Source organism: Lissotriton helveticus, chromosome 7 (assembly GCF_964261635.1).
Source record: "Lissotriton helveticus chromosome 7, aLisHel1.1, whole genome shotgun sequence".
Lineage (NCBI taxonomy): Eukaryota > Metazoa > Chordata > Amphibia > Caudata > Salamandridae > Lissotriton > Lissotriton helveticus.
The window spans coordinates 1,283,500,876-1,283,528,823 of record NC_136068.1 but is presented as its reverse complement, the minus strand read 5'-3'; the positions used below and the strand labels follow the sequence as shown (position 1 = coordinate 1,283,528,823).

The following is a 27,948-nucleotide window of genomic DNA, read 5'->3' as shown; positions in this document are numbered from 1 at the left end:
TGTATATGGTTATATATATGTGGGGCACATATAATATAGTGTTTCCGGAGTCCCGCGCATGGGCGGGAATATTCCAATGCTTATGACTATTGATGAGGATCCCCTGGAAGAGAATTGACTTTGTTGGAGTGGCACTCTTTAGACATACATCATAGAACTTTTAAATATGTGCTCTCCTACTAGTTGGGTTTTCGCTGACCTGCCAAATAAACTGTACAGTCTTCTCAGTGCCACAAACATGTGCCCCTTGTTTACTCTCATGGGTGGCCTATATGTACATTGCAAGTGTGTTTCACTGCTCGCCATAGATTATGGGGGAACACAGGGACGTCATATGTATGGATACAGCAATTAATGGACTTCCATGCAGGCTGTTCTTTGTCCCTTGTGCACATTTAATCCTGCATCGTCTCTGTTGCTCAAGGTCCCCTCTATAAAACTTCATTTACCTAGCTAATGGTGGGGAAAGTCCAACATAAAGTCCATTATCTAGCATAGGTTTTCTTTACTCAGTGAAACCCCTCCACTCTATATCTAGAGCTCTTTTATTTGAATACACTTCACCAGTTCAGTCTGGTCTGACCAATGCCTATCAGTACCAGTAATAAACCTAAGTATACTGTTCAGAAGGCTAAGTCAAAGAGAAACAATCCCAAACTATTAGCAGGTACCTTTGAAAAAAAAATATCCGGTAAAGTGCCCTCTCGCAGAGCCCACCAGGCATTGCAGTACCGGCCCGGCAAGTCGCATAGCCCAATGATGAAGCATGCCACCTTCGGGTGAGTGAGGGTAATTGTTCCTAAAAAACATGCTTCCAAAGGTACCTGCTAAGAGTTTGAGATGGTTTCTCTATGACTTAGCTTTCGGAAAAGTATACTTAGGTTTATTTTTGACATATATGAGGAGAGTGTATACTGGACGGCTAAATTCCTCATCCGCTTACGTGATATGGTGTCTGTACCAATAGCCTTCCACCACCTAGACAAACAAACACTATGCACATCCTTCAGATAGGAGGAAGAGATTCAACTTGGAAAAAAGTAACACTGTCAATATCTCAAACATGTGACCCCAAAGACAAATAATGCCCTCCCTTGAGCAAGTAACGTGCATAACATCCGGACTTAGAGGAGATGCTTCACATCAATTAAGCCGCAGCATATGCTGAAGTTTGTCCTTCCCAAGACTAGGGCCAAGACTCGATACCTGGAGCATCTTACTGCTGTGCGCAGTGTAGAAGGAAAGAAGCTGGGCTGCCTGCAAAAGAGGATCCCTAGCCACCTGTAGAATATGTACAAGGTCCCACTTACTGACTAATATGTATGGAGGACGCCTAAACAAATAAAGCCAACCTGAAGCCATGCAAATCATTCTACTCAACTGGCCTGGCTAAAGATTAAAGTAAAATACGGATTATTTTCTGGTTGTGGAGCTGCAGAACATGCACCTCCATCTCTGGTAAGCAGGTACCACTGCTGAAACTCCTATCACTGGTACACAGTGATGAACAGGGTGCCTTTATCTGCTTAGCCCCAGAGCGATGAGGTATTTCCTTTACACTTCTGCCGATGGTGTTGTTTTTACTGTTCATAATGTCCAGTCCCTAGCTTGGTGTCGTGGGGTCCTTTGGTCAAATGCAAGCCACTAGAAAATCTAGACCACATCCAGCCCTATTCAAGATATGAACCCCTAAAAACTGGGACCCCGGGGGACTACAAAGTGGGTGCTGATTCACTGCTCCAACAACCAGAACTGGTAAACAAGTTGCAGTTTTAAGAAGCCCTGCCAAAACTTTGCAGAAACTACCAGATCCTCCCTTAGTGGTTCTGGTTGTCTGGGTATGAAATTTTAGGTAAATTAATTGCTTGACCATTTTGAATTGGAAACTCTATAATTACGGCTTCATTCCACAGAGCTGCCCAATACTTGGAGCCAAAGGCAACTGAAACAGTGTGCCAAATGTGTTACAGCAATCTTTTGGCAAAATCAATGAGACCTGAAGATAGCCAATGGACCAAATATACTGCCTGATAGGAAAACAATAGTCAGATAGTTCAGTGTTATTAGAAAATGGAATACCTAGTAGTACGTAAACAGTATAAACATATTTTTGTTTATGGACTCCATTAGGTGGTAATGCATTCTAGTAGTCTTCCTGTATCTCAATTTTAACTGTCCTTTTTAGTTTATGTTTGTAGAAGTGGGCCACGTGGTTGATAGCACAGTAAGTACTTCTCTTTTTAGTGTTTGTCATCTTTATCTTTGTGCCATGCAGATAATGCTGTGTTGATGAATTCTACTGGGGGGAACAAATGTTTCCAGCACCCTTTCAGCACTCTTCTGCATGGGACCATTTCTTTGTAAGTCTCGGGACCCAAATGGCTATTCATAAATAAGATTTTTGATTCTTGGATAATAGCTATTTGGTATCCTATTACAACACTAGTGAGAATAGGATTTGTGCATAACCTAAGGAGCTTACACAGAAATGATCAACTAAGCACTTCTGCAAGTGAATAATTACATTTCATACACATCATGGACAAACAAATAAACCCAGCCAGGTGACAATACCAATCTGTGTCCTGTTCTTTTGACAAACTATAAAAAAAGGTTTACATACCTGCAGCTGGAGCAAAGCGTAGAGTAAAGGTGGACTGCCTGGCGCGTGAAATATAAACCGCAGTGCATTTGTGATAAGGAATGCAATCTGTGAAAAGACAGACACCATGAAGCTATGAAAAAGTAAAATGGGATTCAGCAAAGTCCAGAAAACAGTGGCTAAAAATCTGAATAGATATGAGAAGACTCAGCAATAAAATGAATAAAACCTAGAACAAAAGTTGAGAGAATGTAAAGACATCTGTTAAATACTGAATTGCACAACACAATGAATAGAAGACTGCATTTCAAGGTACTAAGCATTCTGAAAGTTTTTACTAATCTTTTAGACCATATGAATCTCTAAGGCTGCAAACATTCTTAATACAGCCCACACTCCCTTAGGGGCACACACAAGAAAGAATCAGGTTTGTCTACCATATGAATGACGTTTGGGGAGATGGAATCAAAACGGTGACAAAAAAATGATCTTCTGCATAATGGTATAAGTGCAATTCGGTCACAAATTATCTGCATTTTTTTCTTTTCTTTATTGAATGTTGAAATTAGACAGTAAAATAGTTGTCCGTTGCATATTCACAGCGTAAGATCCCATGTTAATAAACAAATGTTTAACATGGACTATATTTGCCAGCTCTATAAACCATACAAGTGTCTGTTGAGGGGTATGCAGGAGAAGGGGCATTCCCCTTGCGTGGTGTTTCGGGGGGAGAGGATCAAAAAGCGGTATCTAGTGTTAAAGTTAAGAGTTATGTGCAGAAACGTTGTCCAGATATCCCTAGGGTGGACGTAGGAGGTTGCAGGTTAGCGTAGTCCTCCCCCATGCCCTCACAGCGGCTCATGCTCGCCAGACTCTCTGATACAGTGGGTGATATGGTGCTGCCCCAATGTAGTGCCATTTCTCTTTTGCACAGCAATAGCATCATAAAGACTGGACGTCGTACTGCATGCAGGACGTTTTGGGTGTATCCCAGGAGAGCATTTAGCATGGGCAGTCATGGCCGAAATGTGAGAGTATATAGCCGTCCAGTAGGTGGTCACTACTGGACATGGCCTGGTGCGCATAATCTGAACCGGGGGCGTCACATATTTTACATCGATCAGTCCTGGAGGGGTTACATTTAACAGTGACAACAGGGAAAAGGTAATACCTATGTAAGTATTTAAAGTGCAGTAGTTTATGCCTCTGGTTAATGGAAATGGTCTTCGTTTGTTTGCAGCAGGAGCTCCATATTTGGTTTGTGAGCTGCGTCTGTAGTTCTTCCTCCCACTTGCCCCCACACTTGTGTGGTGGTGTCTGGTCTCAATGCCACACAAGAATGGTAAAGTCTGGATGTCATATGGCTTCTGTCTCTAGCCTTGAAGAACATGTGCAGGGGTGGCAAGTCATACAGTGATAATTGGTATGTAGGCATGAGGGAGCGCAAAGTGTTGTGTAGTCTCTTGAAGACTAACCGGTCCATATAAGGAATATCTTGTGCTAGTATGGGAAATAGGTCCCCCAATGTAGGCAATGTGAAACCGTCTAGCATGCGTTTGACCAGTGCCTCCTTAGTAAGGGGGAGCCATGGGACGTTGGGAAGGGGAAGATCCCCAGAGTTCAGAACCCCCTTCCTCCCCAGCAATCATTGCATTCTGCGCCAGGCCCAGCATGTTGTGGAGACATTCTGAATATCTCAGGTCTCCAGTGGTATGCCCTTGGGGAGAATCTGTGAGTGGAGTAGACCCAATTGTGTGCGTTTGGGGTGAATGTATGGGAAGCATGCATCGGGTGTGTGAGAAGTGACCTCTTTCTGCATGGTAGCCCCCACTTTTTGCTGAACTGCTGATGAGCTTTGACTGAGTTTGCCCTGGGCTCCTGCCAATCATGTGCCCAGGGCCTATGTTCTTTCCCTAAACCTGCATTAAAAAAAAAAACTATTGGCCTCTGGCCACAGATCAGCCCCTGGTAAATAGTACCACAGGTAAGACCTCTAAGGACTGCAGCACTGATTGTGCCACCCTTAGAGGCCCTGTACCATTACACTCACACACTGCCTTGGCAGGCGCGTGTCTTGTTGCAGAACAAAGTGAAGAGTCGACATGGCACATATCCCTGTGTGCCATGCCTACAACCCACTGCACTGGTATAGATCAGCCACCCCTCTAGCTGGGTGCCCTATAGCAGTGGGGAGTGTACAGGTGCATGAGCCCTGTACCTCTACAGTGTCTAAGTCCATTGTAGGTGCAGTGCTGCCATTAACAGTATATGGTGCTGGAAGTTTGTCATTATGTTATGTTATGTTATGTTGTTTCCACAACAGCTACAGTGTAAAACATAACACAGAGAACAGATCCCAAAAGCAAGAAAAAGAAAATCCACCTAAACAGAAAGATTAAAAAGCTCCACAGCACCATAATGGCTGCACTGAAAACTGAGAAGTTTGGTATCAAACTTCTCAGCATATTAAACCCACACAGACGCCAGTGTGGGATTTAATGAAAAATGCACATCTTAGAGATGCCCCCTGAAAAACGATCTACCACTAGTGTCCAGGCTGAGTGGCTGCTTTCAGCTGCCACCACCAGACATGTTTTTGGACCCCCTCGGTCGAGAGACTGCTGCTCTCGGGGGCCTGAAACAATGCACATCCAGGGATGAGGTGCCAAGCCTCTTCCCCCAGGATGGGCATGGTCCACGAAGGGGAATCTTCAAAGGCTTGCTGTCTTTGTGAGATTCCCCAGGCCACTTGATTGCTTTCAGCAACTGGTCTCCACTGGTTCTGCCCCCACTCTGTGTGGGAGAACCGGCGGGAAAAACAAGTAAGGAAGAGAGGTGTGCCCAACTCCGCCAACTCCACCCCTCATCTGGGGGAGGGAAGGTGAAGCACAACTCTAAGTACCCGCCATCTTGCAGATGGAGGTACCCAGCCAACCAAGGAAAAGGCTTATGCCCCTCTCCCACTGGAGGGTGGCATAATAGGGGTGTACCCACCCCAGGGAAGGGACCCATCGGTCCCAATCTTTTACTTACCTGTAACACCCCCAAATCTAGTATTTAGGGGCACCCTTGAACCTTGCTTCCTCTGAAAAGAACCTACAAGAAGGAAAGAAGAAGGACAGAACAGCCGTGCCGAAGCTAACAAGAAGAGGACGCCCACTTACACGGCCCCAGCCCTACCGGCCTGTCCCCACCTCGAACATTCTCCTGGGAAATCCCCGTGTGCCTTGCAGCCAGCAACCTTGAGAAATCCAGAGGACCTGCCTGCCTTCAATACCAAAGACTCCTGTGAACACCGGATTTGTTCAAACAACAGACCCCAGCTCCGCAAGGATCCACGAGTTTGCACCACTCTGCACTCGATGCCCACGGCCAGAGTTAGAGTGGCCCAACAACAAGAGGAGGTCCCCCAGGCAATCCTGACACGAGATCTGGCGCCCCCTGACCTGCCTCATGCCTCCAGCCGACACCTGCAGCCTCAAGGTTCCCCCCAACCGTATAGAGGAGCTGGTAAGAAGATCTGGCCCTAAAAGGCACCCCTGCACCCGATGCCCCGCAGCCTTGGGTGGCCCAACCGACGGTGCCTAACCAACCCCCAAAATCCCAACTTACCTCTCCAAGTGGTGGTCGCACCCAGAAGACCTTTGTCCCCGAGCCTGCAGTGCTTTCGCAAACTGGAGACTCCCTATTGAAAGCTACAGGGCTTCCGACGCCAAAACAGCACTCAGCACCCGGCCGCCCCAGTGCCGCTGAGGGTGCATCTTTTGTGTTGGCCTAATAACCCATTTGCCCTCAGCTTAAGTCCAGTAGCTTTGCTCCCATGACCCAGTGGGCTGCTCGTCAGCAGCCACCAACCGGAGGCCACCTATCCCCCAATGGATAACATTGGACCTCAGCACTTTGCACCCGGCCGCCCTAGTGTAGCTGAGGGTGCAATTCCAGTGTATCACTGACCCTGGGAGACCCCTGAGTCTAACCCCAGAATACCAAGTCCCACAACAAAGTACTTACCTTTGAACAGATAACACTATTTTCCTCCATAGGATAACATTGACTGTTTTTCTGTGAAAAGTTTCTTAGTGTGGAGTTGGGAAATCTATGGAAAGCTTTCAAACTAACCAAGTAACCAAAACGCTTTTACTTACCTGTTTACAGGAAATGTCACAGTGCAGTATCCAGGCATACTGCATTGTGTAAGAAAAGTAATCTCAAAAGTATCTTACCTGTCCTTTTACTAAAAAGCCTATACAAAGTATAGGGGCTGTATTTCCAAAGCATTGCATTCTCAGAACCAGTACTGTAATACAAACAAAGTTCATATACAAATACAATTCAAACTGTTTACAAGCTGTATATTTACTGGCAAGTACTTATCACTTACGTGTGCCAGGCTGGCTTGGTTCTAGAAAATTAAAATAACTAAAAGAATATGTTAATACAAAAACAATTAGTCTGAAGTTCAGTCATTGAGTGTGTGAATTCATTTGCTGACTGAGTGTGTACAACAAATGCTTAACACTGTCCTCTGAAAACCTTACTGCTCGAGCTCACTACCACAAGTAGACACTGAGGTATAGTGTGAATCTGTTCACACTATACCTCACTTTGGTATAGTATATACAGAGCCAGCTTCCTACAGGGTGGTACCACCAATAAGTGTAATGGCACTGGGCAGCAAGATAATAGAAGCGGAAATCTGGGACCCCAAATGCCCCTCATTATACAGGGAGAGTTTGATCCACAGATCCACTTGTGCAGAGAGAGAGGCCGTGGCAGGGCCTTAGTTCGTGGCAGAATCTGATCTATGTCCCTGTGTATGTATTCACCAGGATATTTAGTGCCATCTGCAGCCCATTGAAGTGAGAGGCCGGAGGGTGATGTACAAGCGGTAACCATCAAATGGGAAGAGTTCTGACTTATTCCAGTTGACACAAAGTCCTGATAGTTCTCCATATCGGGCTATTAATGTGGAGAGGTTGCCCTGTGGGTGCCGAACAAAGAGTAATGGATCATCTGCATATAGGGAAAGTAATATGGGGCCATAAGTTAATTGAAGTCCACAATGCACCTGGTTATCCTGCAGAATACAGACCAGTGGGTCCATTGCGGCCATGAAGAGGAGGTCGGGGGGTGGCGGGGGGTGGGGTTGCGGACAGGGGCTATCCTTTTTCAGGTGCCTCGGAATATAGGAAATGGTTTACAAACAACAAGGGCAAACCTAGATCAAGAACCTGGGGCAGTATCAATTGTATTCCAAGCAGTGGTTCTTGAGCTAAAATACCAAAATATAGAACAGTTGGTGTAAAAAACAGTAAGAAATTGTGCAAAGAAAGGCAAAACTGTGATGGCTTTATTTCATAATAACCATGTACATAGATAATCTCAAAAAAATTTTAATATAAGTTCAATAATACACAAAAGAGGAACAGAGATAATGAGGGCACTCAAACAGCTACACAAACAATGATGAAGTTAGAAACATTGACAAGTGTAAACTGAACAAACAATGACAGAGAATAAACATAAAACTACAACAAGTCACAGAATACACAATAGAACAATTGTGTCCTCTCCTAATTAGGCCAGGTTTTTATGCGTCGACGGCGTTTCGACCCACAAATACTTTAGGGGTCATCTACAGGACAAAGGACTTCAAATATATGAGCGTCCACTTTCTTTTCTCAATGGATCTCGGTAGTCTACACTGAGGGCAAAGCACCAATCTTCGTGTGTCAGGCCAAAATCCCAAAATTTTAAACGAAATCCTAAAACTGTCGGTAAGCCAAAAAAGAGTCCCACCGAATTACTTAAATGAATTGGACAGACGTGGGTGGTAAATTCAGTAAGAAAATCAAGATGTTGGTGTGCCCAACAGTCATATAGCAGAATCACAGTCGTGGTTAATACATGAATTATTCTGGACTAAAGTTTTCTCGTGTTCCACATACTTGTGGAACACGAGGAAACTAGGAAAGAAAAGGCATCCATGAGAGCACCGTTTATCCATAGGCGGGCCACAGGTCCGGTGTATAATAGTTTAATCAGTGCCAGGAAAGGGGGGGATGCCAAGTTTGCGCAAGACTGCATTTAGAAAGGGCGACTCTAGTGAGTCAAATGCTTTTACGACATCCAATAAGACAACTGCTGTATGTGTGGTACTTTGTGTAATACTGAGAATATAGTGCAAAGGTTCAGTGAGGTCGATCGTTGGGGCACGAATCCGGAGTGAGCCTGTGAGATGATCTGTTCCATCAGCAATGAAAGCCTGGTAGCCAATATTTTGACTAGGATTGTGTTGTCTAGGTTTAACAATGAGAGAGGACAATATGAGATACAGCGGCTGCGGACTTTACCTGGCTTTAATATTACTGTCAGTATTGCTTCACGGCGCAAAGGCAGTAATTTGCCTGTACTCAGTGCCTCATTGTATACGGTTAGGAGTTACGGAGCCAGCTGTTGCTTATAAGCTTTGTAAAAGGCTCCTGTCAGTCCGTCTAGTCCTGGTGCCTTGGATCCATCCAGGGCCGAAATGGCTCGAGTTACCTCCTCCATCTTGATAGGTTCACTCAAGAACTCCGGATAGGCTTTCGCCAGCACACCATTGCGATCTCCTCAAGGCATGAGGTGATCTAGGAGGGGTCTCTGATAGTAGAGTGTGAACTCTTGCAGGATATTTACCCCCGCTTATGACTGTGTCGTCATCAGAGCAGAGCTCCGTTATGTAGTCCTGTTGGCGGTCTGGGCTTAGCAGACATGCCAGCATTCGTCCAAGTCTCTCCCCCTCCCTGTATCTGCTGGCATTGTCCGCTTTAGTACCTTGGAGTAGTGTGTAGCACCCATTCGGTACTGCGTGGTGTGCACGTCTAGTGAACAGAATACTTCTAGGGACGTGTACACATGTGCCTCGGGAGTAAGAACTGTAACATGGGCAGTAACGGTGGAGGCCCCACTGCTTGGCTGTTTGATCCTTTTGGTGGGGGTAGGTGCGTTTCCTCTAAAAAGGCAATTTTTATATTATACCTCTGTAGGTAAGAAAGCACCGGTTTACCTTTTCTCGGACTGTTGGTACCACGGATATTCCAGGTTATAGCAGTAAAAACTAGCCCCTTGGGCGACACAGGTCCCTGAAGTGAGCTGGGATCGAAGCTGGCCTGACGGCATATGTTGTGAGGTGGCGTGTAAAAAAGAAAGTGTCATACTCCATGAAATAGCAAAAGAAAATTCAGTTGCTAAATCCACCCACACTACATTAAACATCATCTAGTGAATTCTAGTTGTATAAACAAAACATCTTAACAAAAAAATTCCCTATTTGCAACAGGTGGTAATCACCATGGGGGCGCAGCAGCGCTTCACTCTCGCCGGTTCGTCTGAAAGTGGGGTTTCTAGTTGGTGTTCATGCAACCTTTGGAGGGGGAATGACTACGGGCTTCGAATAAAGACATACAAGGTATGGAACACAAAGTCAAAGGGGATATTTCCGTTCAATGTCTTGTACCTGGATTCCCAGGTCTTGTGTGGTAACGAGAGTTGTTGCGGAGGAGTGTCTCTGTTCCGGAGCGCAGGGTTGTCGAGTGCTGCGCCAGCGAGCCCTAATCTCCCTACAGAAGGCAGCTATGTCAGCTGGTTTAGCCATCATTTTTTTGCGTCCTTGATATTCAATTCGTAGGCGCACTGGGTATAACATTGCATATTTAACGCCTATTTAGAGTCTGCGAATTTATGTATGGCCTCTTGCACCATGGGGGTGAAATCCAGAAACAGCAAAAGTTTGGCGCCTTGATACCCGAGAGGGCCTTTTTCGCGTGCTAATTGGAGGGCAGTGCCTCTGTCTCTATAATAGAGCAGGCACGCTATGATGTATCCTGTTGGGGTGCCCTCTGAAGGTTTAGGGCCCAGGGAGCGGTGTGCCCTTTCCACCGCAAACGTGGTGAAGAAGCTAGACCTGTCTAAAAAGTAGTTGTTCCACAAATACATCAGGGTGGACCCGTGTTGGTTGTCTCTGCAATACCCGCTATGCAGATGTTATTCCGGCGTGATATAGCTTCAAGATCTTAGTTTTTAATGGCCACTTCTTTGAGCATTCACTCCATTTTTAGGTCAAGGACCGGAAATGCTGGCTTGCCAGCTTCCGGTCGGAGATTTAATGATTTTGAGTACGGGGCTTGAACCCGCCTCTGTACTCCACCTCTCCTCCATTGGCTGGCTTCCTAAACGGAGGCCAGCCATTGGAGGAGAAGGGAGTCACTCGAAACAAGCCCTGTCTCTTTCGGATTCGGGGTCGTGTTTTTAGCGTTCTTTCGCCCTGTGACGTCAGCCGTCACTCAGAACGCTTAAACACGCCCCAGAGTCCGAAATTTTCGGATGTTTGCGGCCGCCATTGTTGCCCGACCTCGTCTGGCCCTTGCATCCCCGCCGCCGCCTGCCAGAAGACTGCAGAGTGCTCTGTCTGCAGGTTTTATTTATTTATTTAATTCACCGGGAGCCGGCCGTCTCTCCAGCAGTGGGCTTTCCGCAGTTGTCCGTGAGAGGGCCTCGCTGGGGGCAGTCATGCAGCGAGCGGCAGAGGCAGGGGGCTGCTTCGCCTCCCTCCGCTTCGATAACCTGGCCCAGCGCGCACTGCCAGTTTTGTGTATTTATTTAATTCACCGGGGGCAGCCGTTTCTCCAGCGTGCTCCGTTTGCCGATTTTATTTATTTAATTTACCGGGAGCCTACCCCGGATTACAACTATTGAATTAATCGGCCGGAGAAGCTGCATGCAAACGCATAAAGATGCTAAATTGGACAGAAGCGGGCCGCATATATTATTATAGTTGAAGCCCTCGAGACGAACAGGACATTTCGCCATGATGATCATAGAGAAAACACCTGTCCCGGATGTGATTCTCTGCTGTCCGTCAGATCTGGAGCCCGGCACGTTCTAACGTTAGTAACCATAGAGATGTGGCCGATCTGTGCCGGAAATCATAGAGTCGGTGCTGGGAACCATAGAGCGCATGCCGTTGTTCCTCGCCGGAGCGCTGTGATCGGCGCACACTGAAGATGGCTCAGCTACAGCAGGAGGCGGTGCGGGAGTTTGTGGCAGTGACCGGGGCCGAGGAAGAGAGGGCGCGCTTCTTCCTGGAGTGCGCTGAGTGGAACCTACAGGTGCAGTTGGGAGAGTGGGTTAGAGAGATCAGAAACCACCAATAAAATGTAGTGCTAGAAACGGCCACCATCCCCTAACACCAGGTCTGGGAGAGAGCAGTTTCCCTTTCACTCCTTCGACGGTCCATTCTATGGTATAGCGCCAACACAACCGTCATGATGGCCCATCAACACCCTCCCCCTCCCCCTTCAAATGGTACATCACTTCCTCACCTTATTCCATCTCATAGAGTGTATACCATCGTACTCTTGATCCACCCTGGTAGCAGCTGCAAAACACACTTCATCTGATCTGGTGCAGCCGCCCAGTCTCGCCTCATCCAGTTTGATACAACTGCGGCATTTTCCCTCCCCTTGCCCGGTCTGCACTGTATCAGTATATCACATCTAAGCTGGTGCAGTTAGAGCAACTGGACTTAAGAGAGCGTGGGAAACCCCATTTTGTGACAGAGGTAGGAAATTATGTGGTATAAAAAGTCAAGTCATGCATCAGTGTGTTGTAAATTCAGCGGTAGTGTTCTCTGTTTTTTCATCTGAACACATTGATACAAAAGCGATCCCTATGTTATGCAGCCTACAAAGGTATCTTAAAATGGAAACGTATACAGGTTCACCAGATCCTTTTGAAAATAGTATTCTCTAAGAAATAACTATTAGAACTGCCTTAACAAAAAAAATCACCTCATTAATCCCGGTTTAATATACTAATCAACAGCTGAGACATGACCAAGCAACTTTTACAAATTGTCTGTTACTTCCCTTCATTGCAGGTGTTTTTATATTAACATTTGTTCCGTTTGAAATCGGATCAGTTGTTTTCAGTCATTAACATTTGCCTGTTATTCGGCAGAGGGTATGTTTTAGTATTCAACATGTACGATACGTTAGTACTGTACAGTACAATGCTTTGCTGCACTTGAAATTCCCCAGTTGCATTCTGCGGGCCTGCATGTTGAATGGAAAGGTGCTCCAGATGCGCATGTATCATTGATCTACTGCAGGATGAGACAGTTTGTGGCTGTGCACTGTCCGTGCTAATGTATGCTAAGTGGAACGGCTTTGTGTTAGCTAGAGGTGTGTAAGTGTGTGTGTGGGTGGCTCTGTGTGTGGCTGGGTGGCTCTGTGTGTGGCTGGGTGGCTCTGTGTGTGGCTGGGTGGCTCTGTGTGTGGGTGGGTGGCTCTGTGTGTGGGTGGGTGGCTCTGTGTGTGGGTGACTGTATGTGGGTGGCTCTGTGTGTGGGTGGCTGTGTGTGGGTGACTCTCTGTGTGTGGGTGGCTCTCTGTGTGTGGGTGGCTGTGTGTGGGTGGCTGTGTGTGTGGGTGGCTCTCTATGTGTGTGTGGGGGGCTGTGTGTGTGTGTGTGCGGGTGGCTCTCTGTGTGGGTGGGTGGCTCTGTGTGTGGCTGGGTGGCTGTGTGTGTGGCTGGGTGGCTCTGTGTGTGGCTGGGTGGCTCTGTGTGTGGCTGGGTGGCTCTGTGTGTGGCTGGGTGGCTCTGTGTGTGGCTGGGTGGCTCTGTGTGTGGCTGGGTGGCTCTGTGTGTGGGTGACTGTATGTGGGTGGCTCTGTGTGTGGGTGGCTGTGTGTGGGTGGCTCTCTGTGTGTGGGTGGCTCTCTGTGGGTGGCTGTGTGTGGGTGGCTGTGTGTGGGTGGCTCTCTGTGTGTGTGTGGGTGGCTGTGTGTGTGTGTGTGGCTGGGTGGCTCTGTGTGGCTGGGTGGCTCTGTGTGTGGCTGGGTGGCTCTGTGTGTGGGTGGGTGGCTCTGTGTGTGGGTGACTATGTGGGTGGCTCTGTGTGTGGGTGGCTCTCTGTGTGTGGGTGGCTCTGTGTGTGTGGGTGGCTCTGTGTGGGTGGCTGTGTGTGTGGGTGGCTCTCTGTGTGTGTGTGGGTGGCTCTGTGTGTGTGTGTGTGCGGGTGGCTCTCTGTGTGTGTGTGGCACTCTGTGTGCGGTTGGCTCTGTGTGTGTGTGTGGGTGGCTCTGTGTGTGTGTGTGTGGCTCTGTGAATACTCTCTACTACTCTCTAATGCTCACCTATTGCCATTGTAAATGACAATAACATTTATTTATGTTTTAAAAAAATGAAGAAAAATGTCATGAGCGATGCCAATAGCTCTACCTTTAATAATGCCGAGACCATAGCATTGTAAATGCTTGTTTCCATAAGCCTCTGGGTAGCAGTGGAGGCATACTCCAAATCCGACATCCTCTGTTCAGCACTATCGAGTCGTATTCTGTGGTTGTCCAGCCGTTCGCCGTCTGTCAATGGGGCCCGGTATCGTGTTGAATCGTGCTGAATCCTGCCTTTAGTTTAGCCATGATTGTGGGCATATTATCAGTGCTGGCTATCTCCAGGCCTGCATCCATGGGCTCATCCATATCTGAGTGCATGCCTCTGATCTCCGGGGGATTGTGCGATCGAAAGTGAGCCACCTCTGTTTGGAATCTGTTCTGCCCTTGGTGCGAGTGTGTTTTGGTTTCCCCGCTAGCGTAGATGAGGTTAGGGTGGAACTGGTGCCAGAGAATTAGTGCAGCTGCCCCCTCTGCAGCAATATGATTGAATGTGTCCATGCTGTCCCTGTAGCGTCGCAGCAGCTAGTCGCCAGCTTCCTCTATGATTGTTTTGGCTTCCGGTAGATTCGTGGCTGTCTGACTCCCCATGCCAGCGTATTTGCATGTGTTGCACAATGGCAGGTGGACCTCGAAGTGGTCGTTGTGCTCTCTGCAAATAGGTGTAGCTAGGGGTCGGTATACGGGAGTGGATAGCTCTACGTTTTGCTGCCTCCCTGCTTCAGTGCGGGCCCTAGTGTTCCTTCTAATGCTACTCAGACTAGGTGTCGGTCTCCTCTCTGGTCAGTTGCCTCCAAAGGGGTCATGGATGGTCCCGTCTCCCCAGTGACTGCTTCTTTTTAATGGACTGCTAAATGGCAGGGGGGGGGTTTAGAGAGTTTACCGGTAGCGGGGGAGGTAGCCATATGTATTAGGACAGTTCCACCCCTGTGGACTTTACCGTCTCTAACAGCAGGTGTCCACGGCTCTCCGGTGCCTCAGAGCAATGGCATAAAGCTCAGGGGACTCGAGATGGGAGCTGGGTTAGGTTTGCACTCATGCGTCGCAATTCTTGGCAGCTTTGTGCCATCTTGGGTGCGTGGGACCCTGCAGCAATCCTTTGCCACGTCTCGCGGTCCCCGCTTCTTATCAGGGTGTCACCGCTGCCAGCCTGGTATGACGACACGGACTTGGACCTCCCGGTCCAACTGCGGTCCCACATCAGTGACTTAGTTCACCTCGGGCCGCCTGCCGGGAGGCAGCGGCTGCCGGCCACGCCTCTATGCTCTCTCATGCCGGCGGGTACTTCTACCTAACAATAGCACCAGTGGTCGAAGTGGGGAAAAAAGTAAGGGGACTGTGGGCGGATAATCAAAGGGCGGAAATAACCCGACAATTGGGGCGGTGGGTGGAGTCAGAGGTGTGGCCAGAAGGCACAAAACATACCAATTCTTTTTATTTGTTTTGCATTTCACTGACCAGTTACAGCTCATTACGTTATTTAATTCAAATTAACATTAAAATACATTCACAAATTGGGATACGTATCCAATCATAGAATGTCCCAAATACGCTTCAAAGTGCTATCACAAGCCATTTGTCTCTCCGCCGTGCAGTTTCTGTCATCAGCGCTTTTCCACAAAAGCAGTTCAAACATGAATGGCAAAATATCCTATTTTGCAAATGTTTTCCACATAATTATGGCTCTGCCATATGTGCTAAATAATACATCATCTGTTGCATTATCTGACGCTTTTAACTAATAAATTGTTTGCATCTCAAACGGATCAAAAGTTACTAAAAATGTGACTTGTGTTGCCGCGGAGTGAAGGGCCCTTTGCAAAGGTTGAGTGGTTACCTTTATTGCTGCTACATTTGTATGTTGAAGTGGTACTAACGAGTCAAAATATTTGCAGAGAATGTTAGTATGTGTAAAAATGTCAAAATAATTAAGTATCAGGAAATATATCGCATTAAGCTGCAGCCTTTTTCGTGCTGCATAATTTAGTTAACGTTGCAGCATAATTTTGTCCTCAATTGCTGCATAATTCCAACGACTTCAAAGCAGGCAGCACATGTTAAAAGTGCTTGTGCATGAAGCAAAGAGACTGTTAAGTTTGTGAACTTATCTTGGTGTGCGTGCAAATCAGGCCCAGCTACAGAAATTTGTATTTGGGTGGGCCAAGGGTGCATTCGGGTGGGCCACTGCGGGCTCTATTTGTCACTTATTTGTATAGCCAGGCCTGCTTCTGGGCCGTCCTTTATCTCTTAGTCTTACAAAGCCCAGTAAAATGCACTCTTTTCCAAATCTCTGTCTAAATGTTATCACTCTCAAAAAGTGTTTTTCCATCTAAAGTCCATTTAATGTGAAGAGGAGGTTTCTGAGGTGGGAGTATCAGGCAAGTGACACTACTCTGGCTACCTATGTGCGAGCCTTCAGGGAGCATCCCTCTTCATTACTACCTTCACCTGACCCCTGACTCTGCAGCACACTCAATTACAGGCTTCATTATCCACTTTTCTACTACTCCTTTCCAGTGCATTTTATCTCACAGCTGACCTTGGTCCACAGCCCCATACCAGCCACCATCTGGTTCCACATTCATTATTCCCTGTAAAATAATTAGTAAAATCACATTCAAACTTGAAACATTGAATACAGCAGTAAATATAATTAGCACGCACTTTAAAGTACGTTCCACAGTTGCCCTAATGACCCGACTGCTAATTAAATAAACATGCATTTGCAATGCAATAGGTCTCGCATTTGCAAGAGCTTAAGCTATTGGCATTGTAACTTACAATGATGCCTTGGAATTATGTTTTAAAAAACATACATAAATAAAAGGCATTGTCATTTATAATGCCAATAGCTCAAACTCTAGCAAATGCAAGACCTATTGCATTGCAAATGCTTGTTTTAAATCTCACGCCTCTTCTGGCCATGACGCTCCCTCATCCTGTGGGTCTTCAAATTCTTCACTCACAATCTTTGTTCATTGAGAGAGCACTTCTGTAATGAGGACGCACGTGAATGGCAATTTATTTATGTAGCACTTACTACTTCTGATGAGGCATCGTCATTTAGTTTTTTCAGCTTTGAATGTACATAATGTACAGTGTCTCGTGTGCCTTTTATTAAACGGCTCGGACGTCAACTCGGACTACATGCACACCATATAAAGGAAAATAAGCATTTCTCCAGTGTGAACCTTCTGGCTGTCCTTCAGACAGACCCTGTCCGCCACCCGTTCACAGCAAGCACTTAAATAGAAACACCCGCTGTGCAGGGTTCCAGCACACAGGCCATGCAATGAATGAACATGACTGCCTCTAACATAAGTCTTCACCGCATGTCCACATCAGTGTTCCATTGTTGGGTGTACAATGATAGGTGCAGCATGCCAATGAAAAGCACCGAGTAGATAGACTTCTGGACTGAAAGTGCCTGTGTAAAAAAACAAAAATCGATTTTTTTTTAATATGTGTTATCAATTGCATGACTTTGTAAAAAGTCAAAAGTTATTGGTTTTTATGAGTATTTTTGTATGTTTGTTTGTACCTGTAGGGGACAGTGGTGCAGTAAATCTTGTGTTTATTTTAAATTAGAATGCCCCTTTTGAAGGATGTTGGTTTGAATGGGGAGTGCTATCTAGAAGGACTTAGGCGAGCGCCACGGTATTGTTTCACATTGTAGCTCATTCTCAGGGGACGACCATACAGGACTAGGTCATCTATGGGCAGATATCACCCAAAATTCACAGTGCCCATTTCAAACTCAGAGGGATGAAAGGTAAAGCTGGTCTGGTAAGAATGTCCGTCTAAGCTGAATGTTGCACAGAGCAGCAGCAGGCGCATTGACACAATGGGCTATACAGCCTCGCTTTGTATCCTATCGAGTCTACTGCGTTGTATGCCTTCACACAAGCTTCGACTTTCTGTTGATATGCAAATCTCCACACTTAGAACACCATTTACGACGTAAACGGCCTCTTCCTGTTGATTGTTCAGAAGATCGGAAGAAGGGGGAATGTGTACAGTCTCTGTGACAAAGGCAGTAACCCAGTGAGCTATCCACATAAAATTCAGTTTATCTGCATTTGAAAACTACCAACAAACAAAATGATTGCTCTCTAGCACGATCATTAATCACCAGAGTTATCGGTGCATTTTTTATTATCATTTTGCATCGTTGGCAGATTCACTGTGAGGGCCAAGGCTCATGTTTGGGTAGGCCAGGCTCATGTTTGGGTGGGCCTTGCCAATGGGAGGGGCGGACCGGCATCAAGGGTCCTGGGACCTCAGGGACAGAGTCACTGTCGCTCTAGGGTGTGCTTCTTCGTATGCCTGCCGACAAGACTAGAGGTGAACTTCAGTATGGAATGTCCTTGAAGATTAACCCACACTTGCCACCCCTAGGGTCCACCTGCTGATGCTAAGGCACCAGGGCTTTTAAGGTCTAGCGGGGCCTTTTAAGGTCTAGCGGGGCCTTCCAAGATCTAGCAGGGGAATGTGCTCTCTCAGGAGAGTAGTCTGGTGGACTGGTCATAAAGGCTGAACCTGGTTCCCCAGTTCCAAATTCGGTATCTCTGGCCAAAGAAGTGCCACATCCTCTCGCCCACTGGACACCATACTGCCCCACTTAGAGAAAATCACACTGCCTTCAACTACAACCAAATTGTGCCCCTCTATAAACACCTAGATGAGATTCAATTCAAATTATACACTAGACAATAGTAATACGCTGGCTGAAAAAAGTAACAACATTCTGGAAAAAGCAAACACTCATAGGGAATACAACGTAACACTTTTACACTCATTATTCAGAAATCAATGAGCATTTTTGCCTGAAAAGTTAAGTACATGACTACATGGCTCAGAAGGGACCCGTTTCAGTGTCCATTGCTTATATCCTTACAAAACATAGGCAGTATGGTTTAAAAAGACAACATCCCTGGGCACAGGCCTGCGGTACACATTTTATGAACTAAAATAGGGAAAACAACGGATAAGGATCACATTAAACGTTTTCCAATCCACTCATCAAGCAGGTATTGCAGTAACAATGAATAGCAGGCACATTTGCCCCACTTGGGGAAAAATGCTGTTCGAAATAAGATGAGAAAAGAAAAGTAGAGCTTCATTGGCAAACACTGTAAAGTGCCGCTAATGTGTTTGGGGGTGAATAAAATCAATCAGGCCAATTTGCGACTACTCTCTCTTGTTTTATTTAGTTATGTATTTATCGTTCACATGTTAAACCCTAAATGCTTAATTTGTAAAAAAAGAAGTGAAGGTGCTGAAAATTTTGCCAAGGAGGCCACCACTCACGTCTTCCTCCGGTGAGCCCCACTTTCAACACTCTCACTGCCTCAGTCTCTATCTTCTAACCTTGATGTGTTGTCTGTCACCCATGCCTTTGCTCTATGAGTCTATCCTCTCACCTCTCTAATTGTTTTCTGTCCCCTTTGTCACAACCTGTATTTCTGATTTGCCCTCTATTCATTTTAGCCCTGCCCCTTTTTCTCTTCACTTTTATCCATGCTCTGCTCTCTCTCCCCTTGGCTATTTACTATCACTCTATAGCAGTGATTAGCTGTGTCTCCATTTTATCATTTGTCTGCTTTTTTCCTCTGCCCTGTCCTCAACATTCTTTCATTCTATCTTCTCTCTTCTTAATGCTCTCTTCTTCACATCATGGCTGCTTTCTCTTTGTATCTGATTTGCTCTTCTCCTTTTCTTCTCCTTTGCTCTGTTTTATCTCTCTCCTCTCTTGTTTCTTCTCCTCTTTACTCTTGCTGTCTCTCATCTCTAACACTGCTGCTGCCTGTGACCCCTGTCATCAGCCTGTACATGTCCCTGCTATTTTGAACTCTGCGTTTTCCTGTTGTCATTCCTACAGAAGCGGAAGAGGACGTGTTTTATGTTCTTACCTACACCATATGCAAAAACAAAGTGTACACCAAATGGAAATGCTTTTTTTGCATATATTAATCAGTGTGGTATGACTGGGTTTATTGCGGAACAGGCGGCAGCTTGAGCACAGCAGGTCATGTCACTGCTAGTGCTGCCTGTAATTAGTAGGTCCAGGGATAACGACGGCATCAGCATCCACTGCTCAGCTTGCCTGATACAGCACAGGCATTGTCCCCAGCAGTAATGCTGCCAATGCCGGTAAGTATGGCTGTGGTGCCTACTGGACTCACTCACGCTCAGCAATTACCATGCTGGTGTAGAAAAGTCAGCCCATATCGCACCCAATGCCCAGGCTGCTGGTGCAGGGCGACTCTTCGTTTCCATCTTGAATAATTACCAAATAAAGAGACGGGCACTGGAAGCAGGAAAACAAGGAAAAAGGTTTATTACTCATGAGGAGAGCATGTCATTTGGGACACTCGCAGAGTGTCTTCGGGAGGTGCTCTAACAAGTTTCTCTGAGGCTTCGCCTTTTATACACAGGTTTGTGGCACACAGGCATCCTTTATTACAATCAATACATTGTGCAGTATGAAGATATTCCAACACGTGGCTACAGTAGGGGCCCTTATCCTCCATGCAATAGGAGGGGGCTGTCACGCAGCTGAGTGTTCTGCTGATTCCATTGGAATGTGTGCTCCTGATCGAATCTCAGGGGGTGGGGCGGTCATGATCAATAGTGGCTTCTTTCAAGAGAGACGAGTGCATACATTAGTGGGCAATTAAACTGTATCCTCGGGCTAAGGGATGACCAGCGGTCCGTGCAAACAATTAGGTTCAGAGGAAGAGGTCATCACAGGAGGGGTATTCATGGTAGGAAAGGAGGTGTTGGTCAGGCGCGGGGTGTGATTCTCAGAGACAGAGTCATGCGGGAAGGGAGGGCTCCTGACTTGTACATGTGAGAGCGGGGGCGGTCAGGGTGCATGGGGGAAGTTTGCAGGGTCAGGGAAATGTGCCGATGATCGATCGTGAACAAGGAGACCATGATACCTAAAATGGCTGTCGTGTACGTGTGTGCATGGGTCTATGCTAGCGGGATAACACAGTCAGTGTTTTAGCGATATACGTTCTGCTTACAACAAGGGGTACAGTGAACACAAATGAACGCGCTTATGTGTATATACATTGCCAATTTCAACACTGGGGTGCAGCGCACAGATTCTACTGGTGACGCCATGGCGCACAAATGTTGTATTGGGCCACAGCCGCATCGAGCACATTGAGGATAGCAGCAATACAGGGCTGCCGGATATGATACTTTGGCTGCGCAACAAGTGGAAAGTCCACACTTACTTTCATTTATTCTTTCTCAAGAGCCCTCACTCCCAAGTTTCAAATGCGCTCTTGCAGCTTCCTTGCCTCAACTCCGTCATGAGCCAGTCCCCAGCTACAATTATCCAATGGAGGTTTAGGCTAAGGTAGTGGCAGGGTGCAGCAGACTAGGGGAATAGAATGCAAGCCATAGTTGCCGATGACTTCTTGGATTTGTGATCAGCGTGATGACATCATCACTAACGTGGTGATACACAATCATGCCTGCCTGGACAGGCATATGCCGGCCTGCCTATGAACATTTACCAGCCAGTCACCATGCAATGTATGTTATTCTCTTTATTTTGAATTGAGCAATTATTATTGAGACCACCACCTGCAGGGTTAGAAATTGTAGCCCTGGCCCTGTGAAAGAAGTGCAGGTGCTGAGCACCTGAAAGCACCTGCTTAAATTAAGCACTGAGGATGTTGCAGCCACGTCACAAATGATCATTAGGCATCATGGTGATGACATAGGCGTGCATTGCAGAGTAAAATTTAATACACACAACCAAGAATATTTGAGCATTTTCACTCCTTTAACACATTAGATAAGATGCAATAGTGCCAGATGTCAATCATTGCATACATTGATTCTCTGGTTAATGGACTGCACCCAGTCCCTGCTTCCTTTGAAATGGTTTCAGTTTCTCAAATTTTATTTACAGGTATTTTAACCATAAATGCTGTTACATAAGCTATAATGGATGGCAAAGATGTTCTATAGAGATAAATAGATTCATTCAGCGATTTACATCTTGTTGGAAGCAGGCTCAACAGATAATATATCAAAAGAGATATAGTTTGCACAGTGTCCACTAAGTCCCCAAAGAAATAGCAGAGGATAAAGTAGATAATCCCTTACTCTCAATGTAGTGGTAGCTGGGCTGAGCAGCTGGGTTTATCAGAAGGTAGTGTAAATGCATGTGTTGTACACACTCATACAAGGCAGGAACACACTATGACCAACTCAGGCTAACGTTTACAAAAATATTACTTTAGTTACTTTTATTTTAGGAACCAAGTGGAAGGTAAGTAGCCTTTTCAGAACTGCAGTACTTTCAATACATACAGTTGGCAAATGTTTGTTAGAGCATTGAAAATACTTTATAGGTGCATTAAATACTTTTCAATGTCAAAGAGATACTTTGTACGATACTCAGAATCAACATTTATTGAAATACAGAGAGAAACTGACCCAATACTATGGGAGGAAAGACAGGTAAGTAATTTTCAGGTAAGCACTCTACTTACAAGTTCAGTCTTCCATGGGTTTGACCAACAATGGGCAAGGGTCAAACCAAGGTAGGTACTGCACCACCAGCCTCACTGGGGCGGCCAGGAGCAGAGGTTACTGGGTCCAATATTAGCCTATGGGAGCAGGGGGAACCTCAGAGAAGCACCGGTTGCAGGTAAGTACCAGTGGTTGAGGGACCCAGGCCCTGGGGGTTGAGGTCAGCATTGTAGGGGCCACAAAGTAGCATCAAAGCTGCACTACCAGTGGCATTGGGGTGCCCAGGGGCAGGGTGCAAAGTGGGGGGGTGGGGGGGTGGTGGGGGGGTGGGGGGGGAGTCGGGTGCCATTCAGAAATCAATTGAGAAGCTCTGCTGGAGATAACGGCTGCATGATCGGACCAGAAGACTGGCTGATGGAATCCAATGACTGGAGAGGTAAGCTGGATAGCGGGGTTGCCAGGACACCATTGGTTGGGCACCCCAAAGCCTGGGGGCTGCGGGTGCAGGGGTGACTTTAGGCATCCGGTTTCTCTCACCAGATCCCACGGTCAGGGGGACCCTTAAAGATGAGGCTGCAGGTGTCATGGGGAAGCTTAGGAGAGGTCGTCCAACACTGGATCCCACGACAGGATCAGCAGGGAGACATCACAGGATCGTTGCGCCACCTGGACTCAGGCAGAGGGTGACTGGTGCAGAGTGGTGATGACTTGTGCTTCTGGGATGCACTGGAGTCCTGGTTGGAGGATGCTTTTGCTGGACAAATCTGGAGTCCACGGGAGACAGAGTCTTTATTGAAGGCAGCTCAGGTCTCTGCATTTGCTGGAGAGTAGCTGGCCGTAGAGCTTGCCTACTTCTTGAAACAGGGTCAATAGAGGTGGAGACAGGCCGATAGGGCTGGGGTCAAATCAGTTGTTGTCTTCCCCAATCAGTTGTTGTCTACCCCAAGGACCTAAAAAACGTCCGGCCCATGTCCCTGCTCCTGATCCCGGCGAGGTCACCGAGAAAACCATTAACAAACAACTGACCCGCTACCTCGAGGAGAACAGCATCCTGGACCCGTCCCAGTCCGGGTTCCGCAGCAACCACAGCACCGAAATCGCCCTCATCGTCGCCACCGATGACATCAGTACCCTGCTGGACAACTGAGGAACAGCGCCCCTCATCCTCCTGGACCGGTCAGCTGCCTTCGACACGGTCTGCCACGCACACTACGAACACGCCTCCACGACGCCAGGTTCTAAGAAAAGGCCCTGGGCTGGACCACCTCCTTCCTCTTCGGCAGAACAGAGCGCTCGCATCCCCCCCTTCCGCTCCGATGCCACCAAGATCATCTACGACGTACCCCTGGGCTCATTCCTCAGCCCAATGCTGTTCAACATCTACATGGTACCTCTCGCCCACGTCGCCCGGCAGCACGACCTCAACAACATCTCCTACGCCAATGACACCCAGCTGATCCTCACACTCACCAAAGACCCACACACCGCCAAAACCAACCTCCACGAAGGAATGAAGGCCGTCGTCGAATGGATGAGGAACAGCCGACTGAAGCTGAACTTGGACAAGACGGAGGTCCTAATCCTCGGATCCACCCTCTCGGCCTGGGAAGACACCTGGTGGATGACCGCACTGGGAACAGCTCCAACAACCACCGACCATACTCGCAACCTAGGGGTCATCCTCGACTCCACCCTCTCCATGACTAAGCAGATCAACGCCGTCTCCTCCTCCTGCTTCAACACCCTCCGCATGCTCTGCAGGATCTACAAGTGGATCCCCACCGAAACGAAAAGGAACGGTCACCCAGGCCCTTGTCAGCCCTTGAATCTTTAACATACTCTACCAAAGAAGACATTATAGAAAGGAGATTTGTCAGTTTATCAATTAAGGGACAACAAATCCCAAGCTGTCTGAACCAATCTGACTCTGCATTGATGGAGGTATAGATTGTACTTAAGACTGGAAAGCATAGTATCGATTAATGTTACAAAGGTAGGTAGTGCCTGAAGTACATCAATTTGAACTTCCAGTTGCTCAGATTGCCAATTTAAAGAGGAGATTTCCGATTCCAAGGGATAACAAAATAGTCAAGTTTTTATTCATTTTGTTTAGACTATTTCCACACTAGGCGTTCTAATTCTGTGAGTAATATAAAATGGTTATCTTGAATGGAAATAGAGCAGCTAGTCTGTATATCAAAAACAGTTAAGCTGATCTCCTTTTTAGATGTATCAGCAGAAACTGGTTTTGAAGCTTTCAGAGGAATAGAAGTTGGTTCATCTGGTATGTCTTCTGAAGTTATTGATAATTCTTAGGCTACTGCAGAGACATTATGCAGAAAATACTGTGGGCTCAGTTTCAACATGAGTCAAGAAAGACTCTGCAACCTGTGCAGTCCCATTGGCTGGAGCATGTATTTCTGCCTGAAAAGTAAAACATTTGTTACAAAATGCCTTCTATATTCCCAGTTCCTTACAGGAGACATCATACATGGTTTTATAATGCTGGGGTCTGTGGAGAGGGAGGAGCAGTTATCTGTGGTGTCTGTAATATCATTATTGAGGAAAAAGTTGGCCTTTGCTATTTGAATTATTCTTTGAAAAAAGGTTTGGTATGAGAGCATCTTTGCTAGAGAAAGAGGAGTGAAATCCTTCATGGAGTACATTAGCCATATGACCCTTAAGTGTAGTCCAACTTCTAGTTAGCACCTTTGCACATTGAATAGGGGTCACAGACCTAGCACAAGTAAGTTTTGATCCTATTTGATGACAATATACACTTACCTCATCTCAAAGTTGCAAAACATGTAACAATGCTTCCACCCCCAGTTTTACCGTTATTTTATTTATATATATATTAATTATTTTAGTTCATTAATTAGTTTGCTTATATTCCTTTTTATATTGTGGTCACACTTACATGCAATAAAAATTTTAGAGCACAAATTTAGCTGGTTGGTTCGGGCTAAACGTGATTTACATGAATATGTATTGAATCGATATTTCCAGATAAAGTGTGTTATCCTGTAATAAATAGAAGGCGGCGACGGTAGAGTCCCATTCTACATGAAATATAGTCATATAAACCATACAATTGACAGCATAATATATCCATTAATATCAACAGTTCATATACAGGGTTGTTTCTCCTCAATTAGGTTAGCTAAATATTTCTCAGTGGTTCCAAAATATATCTAGGATAGGATTTGTGTGGGAGTAAGGACTCATACTTCAGGCTGCTCACAGCATGTAGTAAGATCCCCAAGCCAGTTCGTATATATAGAAGCAGTTCGCTTCCTCGAGCGAATTGTAAATCTTCGCTTGGCTAACAGCAAAGCAATAGCAGTCAGTTTTCAAAGGGGTTTCACATACCCAATTAAGGTCATTCTAGGTGACATAGGTAACTGAACTTGACACCAGTGCAATCACTTCATCAATTTCATGCCCCAAATCCAATTCCCATTTTGGGTTTATGTTCAGATCGCCAAAATCTAACTGGTTCATAGTCCAATGATACATTTGTGTGATCAATTTAGTAGGACTTAGAAAAACAATAATCAGGCTGGGCAGCTCCCAATCTGCCGGTTCCTCTGGCATTATAAGGAATAGCTCCATCACTACCCACGCAAGTGGTAGTATATAAAAATATCCAGGGTGGTACTATATTGGCCTATCGAGCATTCAGACAATGTCAGAATTTCTTATTGTCAAAGGTGTACCCTAATGTTACCAAATTTGAGCTACACTACTGTTTAATCACCACAAGGTCTCTAGTCATTTTCAAAGCAGGATTGTTGAGGAGTTGTTGAAAATATGATGAATATGGCTTGTCTATCCACACCATCTTGGACAGTCTATCCCAAGCCTACCTGGTGCAGCTCCTCATATGTATCTCTCCACTTGTTCGACTAGGTCTCTGTGACAACACTGTGTGCAGCGGAACAAGAGCAGCCAGTTCCACTTCGATGTCGGGACTGAAGAGTATTATAATATCAATGATGTGTGAATTGTGACTGGGCCGTGAGGTAGTAGATCTCAAAGTTGGGCACAGCACATCTCTCATATTTATAGGGCAATAGAGGATGTGGTCTAACGGCTAGGGCGTTCGCTCTCAACCCTGGGGAACCGGGATCGAGTCTCAGCAGTGACACAACATCCTGTGATTCTGGGCAGATCACAAACTCCCCGTGCCTAACAAAATGAATGTGTTGTGTATCGCAACTGGTGCTCATGTATAGCTCTGATACCGGATACCTTCGGGTCAAGTTTGCGCTATATAAAACTCCAGAAAAAAATTAAAATAAACATCTTGCTTCACTCTTTTCAAGGTTGTTTGCACACCCATACCAATATGATCAGCTGGGATCGAAGCTGCATGAAAAAGGCCTTGTTCAATGAGATTTGAAACAAATATAGTAATCTGGGGAGAAGAATTATTTTCTCCTGTCCAACTCTCCCAGCCATCTACAGCGGCTACTTACCAATCGCTTGGTAAAATTTATCACACATTTCCCATAATTTTCTCTAATTATTGTTACTAGGTCCCAATGATACCAAACTCCCAGATATCGTGTAGGCTCCAGTTGCCATTTCAATGGTATCTGCAACTCTGGACCAGATGTTTACCTAATAAGGGGCATCATCACTGATTTGGACCAATTGATTTTCAAATCAGACCACTCCTCAAATATGGTAATCTCCGCTCCAGTTCTACCCTACGAGACGTGAAGCTACTACGCTTTCCAGGAGACAACGTCCCAGTCGTACCCGACGGTGCGTGCAAGCCATCCGTCAGATTGATGACCCTTGCCCATCATTTTCCTATTGCGATTGCCCTGTTTCACCGCATCGACCGATCAGACAACAAGCGCCATTTCAGCCCTGATGAGTCACAGGCACTGCCCTGTTGATGAAACATGTGTCGGCTGGCGTTCTGTAAACATACCAAAGAAAGAAGACGTATATAAAGTCTAATATATTGTCTTCACCATACAACCGGTGTCCATGATTTTGTCTCAAAACAACCAAATTACTTAAAGTTGTTTGTACCATACGTGTGCCCAGTACCTGTTGTATATCTCCACAATGTAAGATCGAGGTTATGTGCAGGATCCTTAAGTAAAAGCAAGATATTATCGGCATACATACACATTATAATTCTATGTACACACAATTTCACGCCCAATTCGGATGGTTCTCCCTCAGAAGAGTGGCAAGGGGCTTAACCACTACAGCAAAAACAAGCATTTGCAATGCAATAGGTCTTGCATTCATGCGAGTTAGAGGTATTGGCACTGTAAAAGACAATGCCTTTTAGTTAATTTTTGGGTTTTAAAACAAAGAAAAAGCATTGTAATTTACAATATTAATAGCTTAAACACACGCAAATGCAAGACCAATTGCACTGCAATAAAGGGCCTTCTAGACTGCTTGTTAGATTGTAAATATCAGAGGAAGAGACTTGCCTGCGACGTCTTCAAAATAGTGATAAATAGTGCAGCGAAGATGATGTGTAAGTATTGTAATTTACACAGACACAAAGTGTGAAGTGAAAGTTACATATGATCAGAGCTATAAACACTAACAAAGCGCTCCAACACCTTTCGCTCTGGAGGAAGAGCGGGAGGGGGGTCT

General features: G+C 46.0%; 1 protein-coding gene across 4 annotated transcripts in view; it reads right to left on the bottom strand.

The window, feature by feature from the left end:
* Positions 1–27,948, bottom strand: part of TMEM94 (transmembrane protein 94) — a 968,231-nt gene that overhangs the window by 615,774 nt on the left and 324,509 nt on the right. For all 4 annotated transcript variants that reach the window (XM_078654522.1, XM_078654523.1, XM_078654524.1 and 1 more), the window contains one exon: positions 2,624–2,710. In XM_078654522.1, the coding sequence (XP_078510648.1) occupies positions 2,624–2,710 (87 nt within the window). The remainder of the gene's footprint in view (positions 1–2,623; positions 2,711–27,948) is intronic.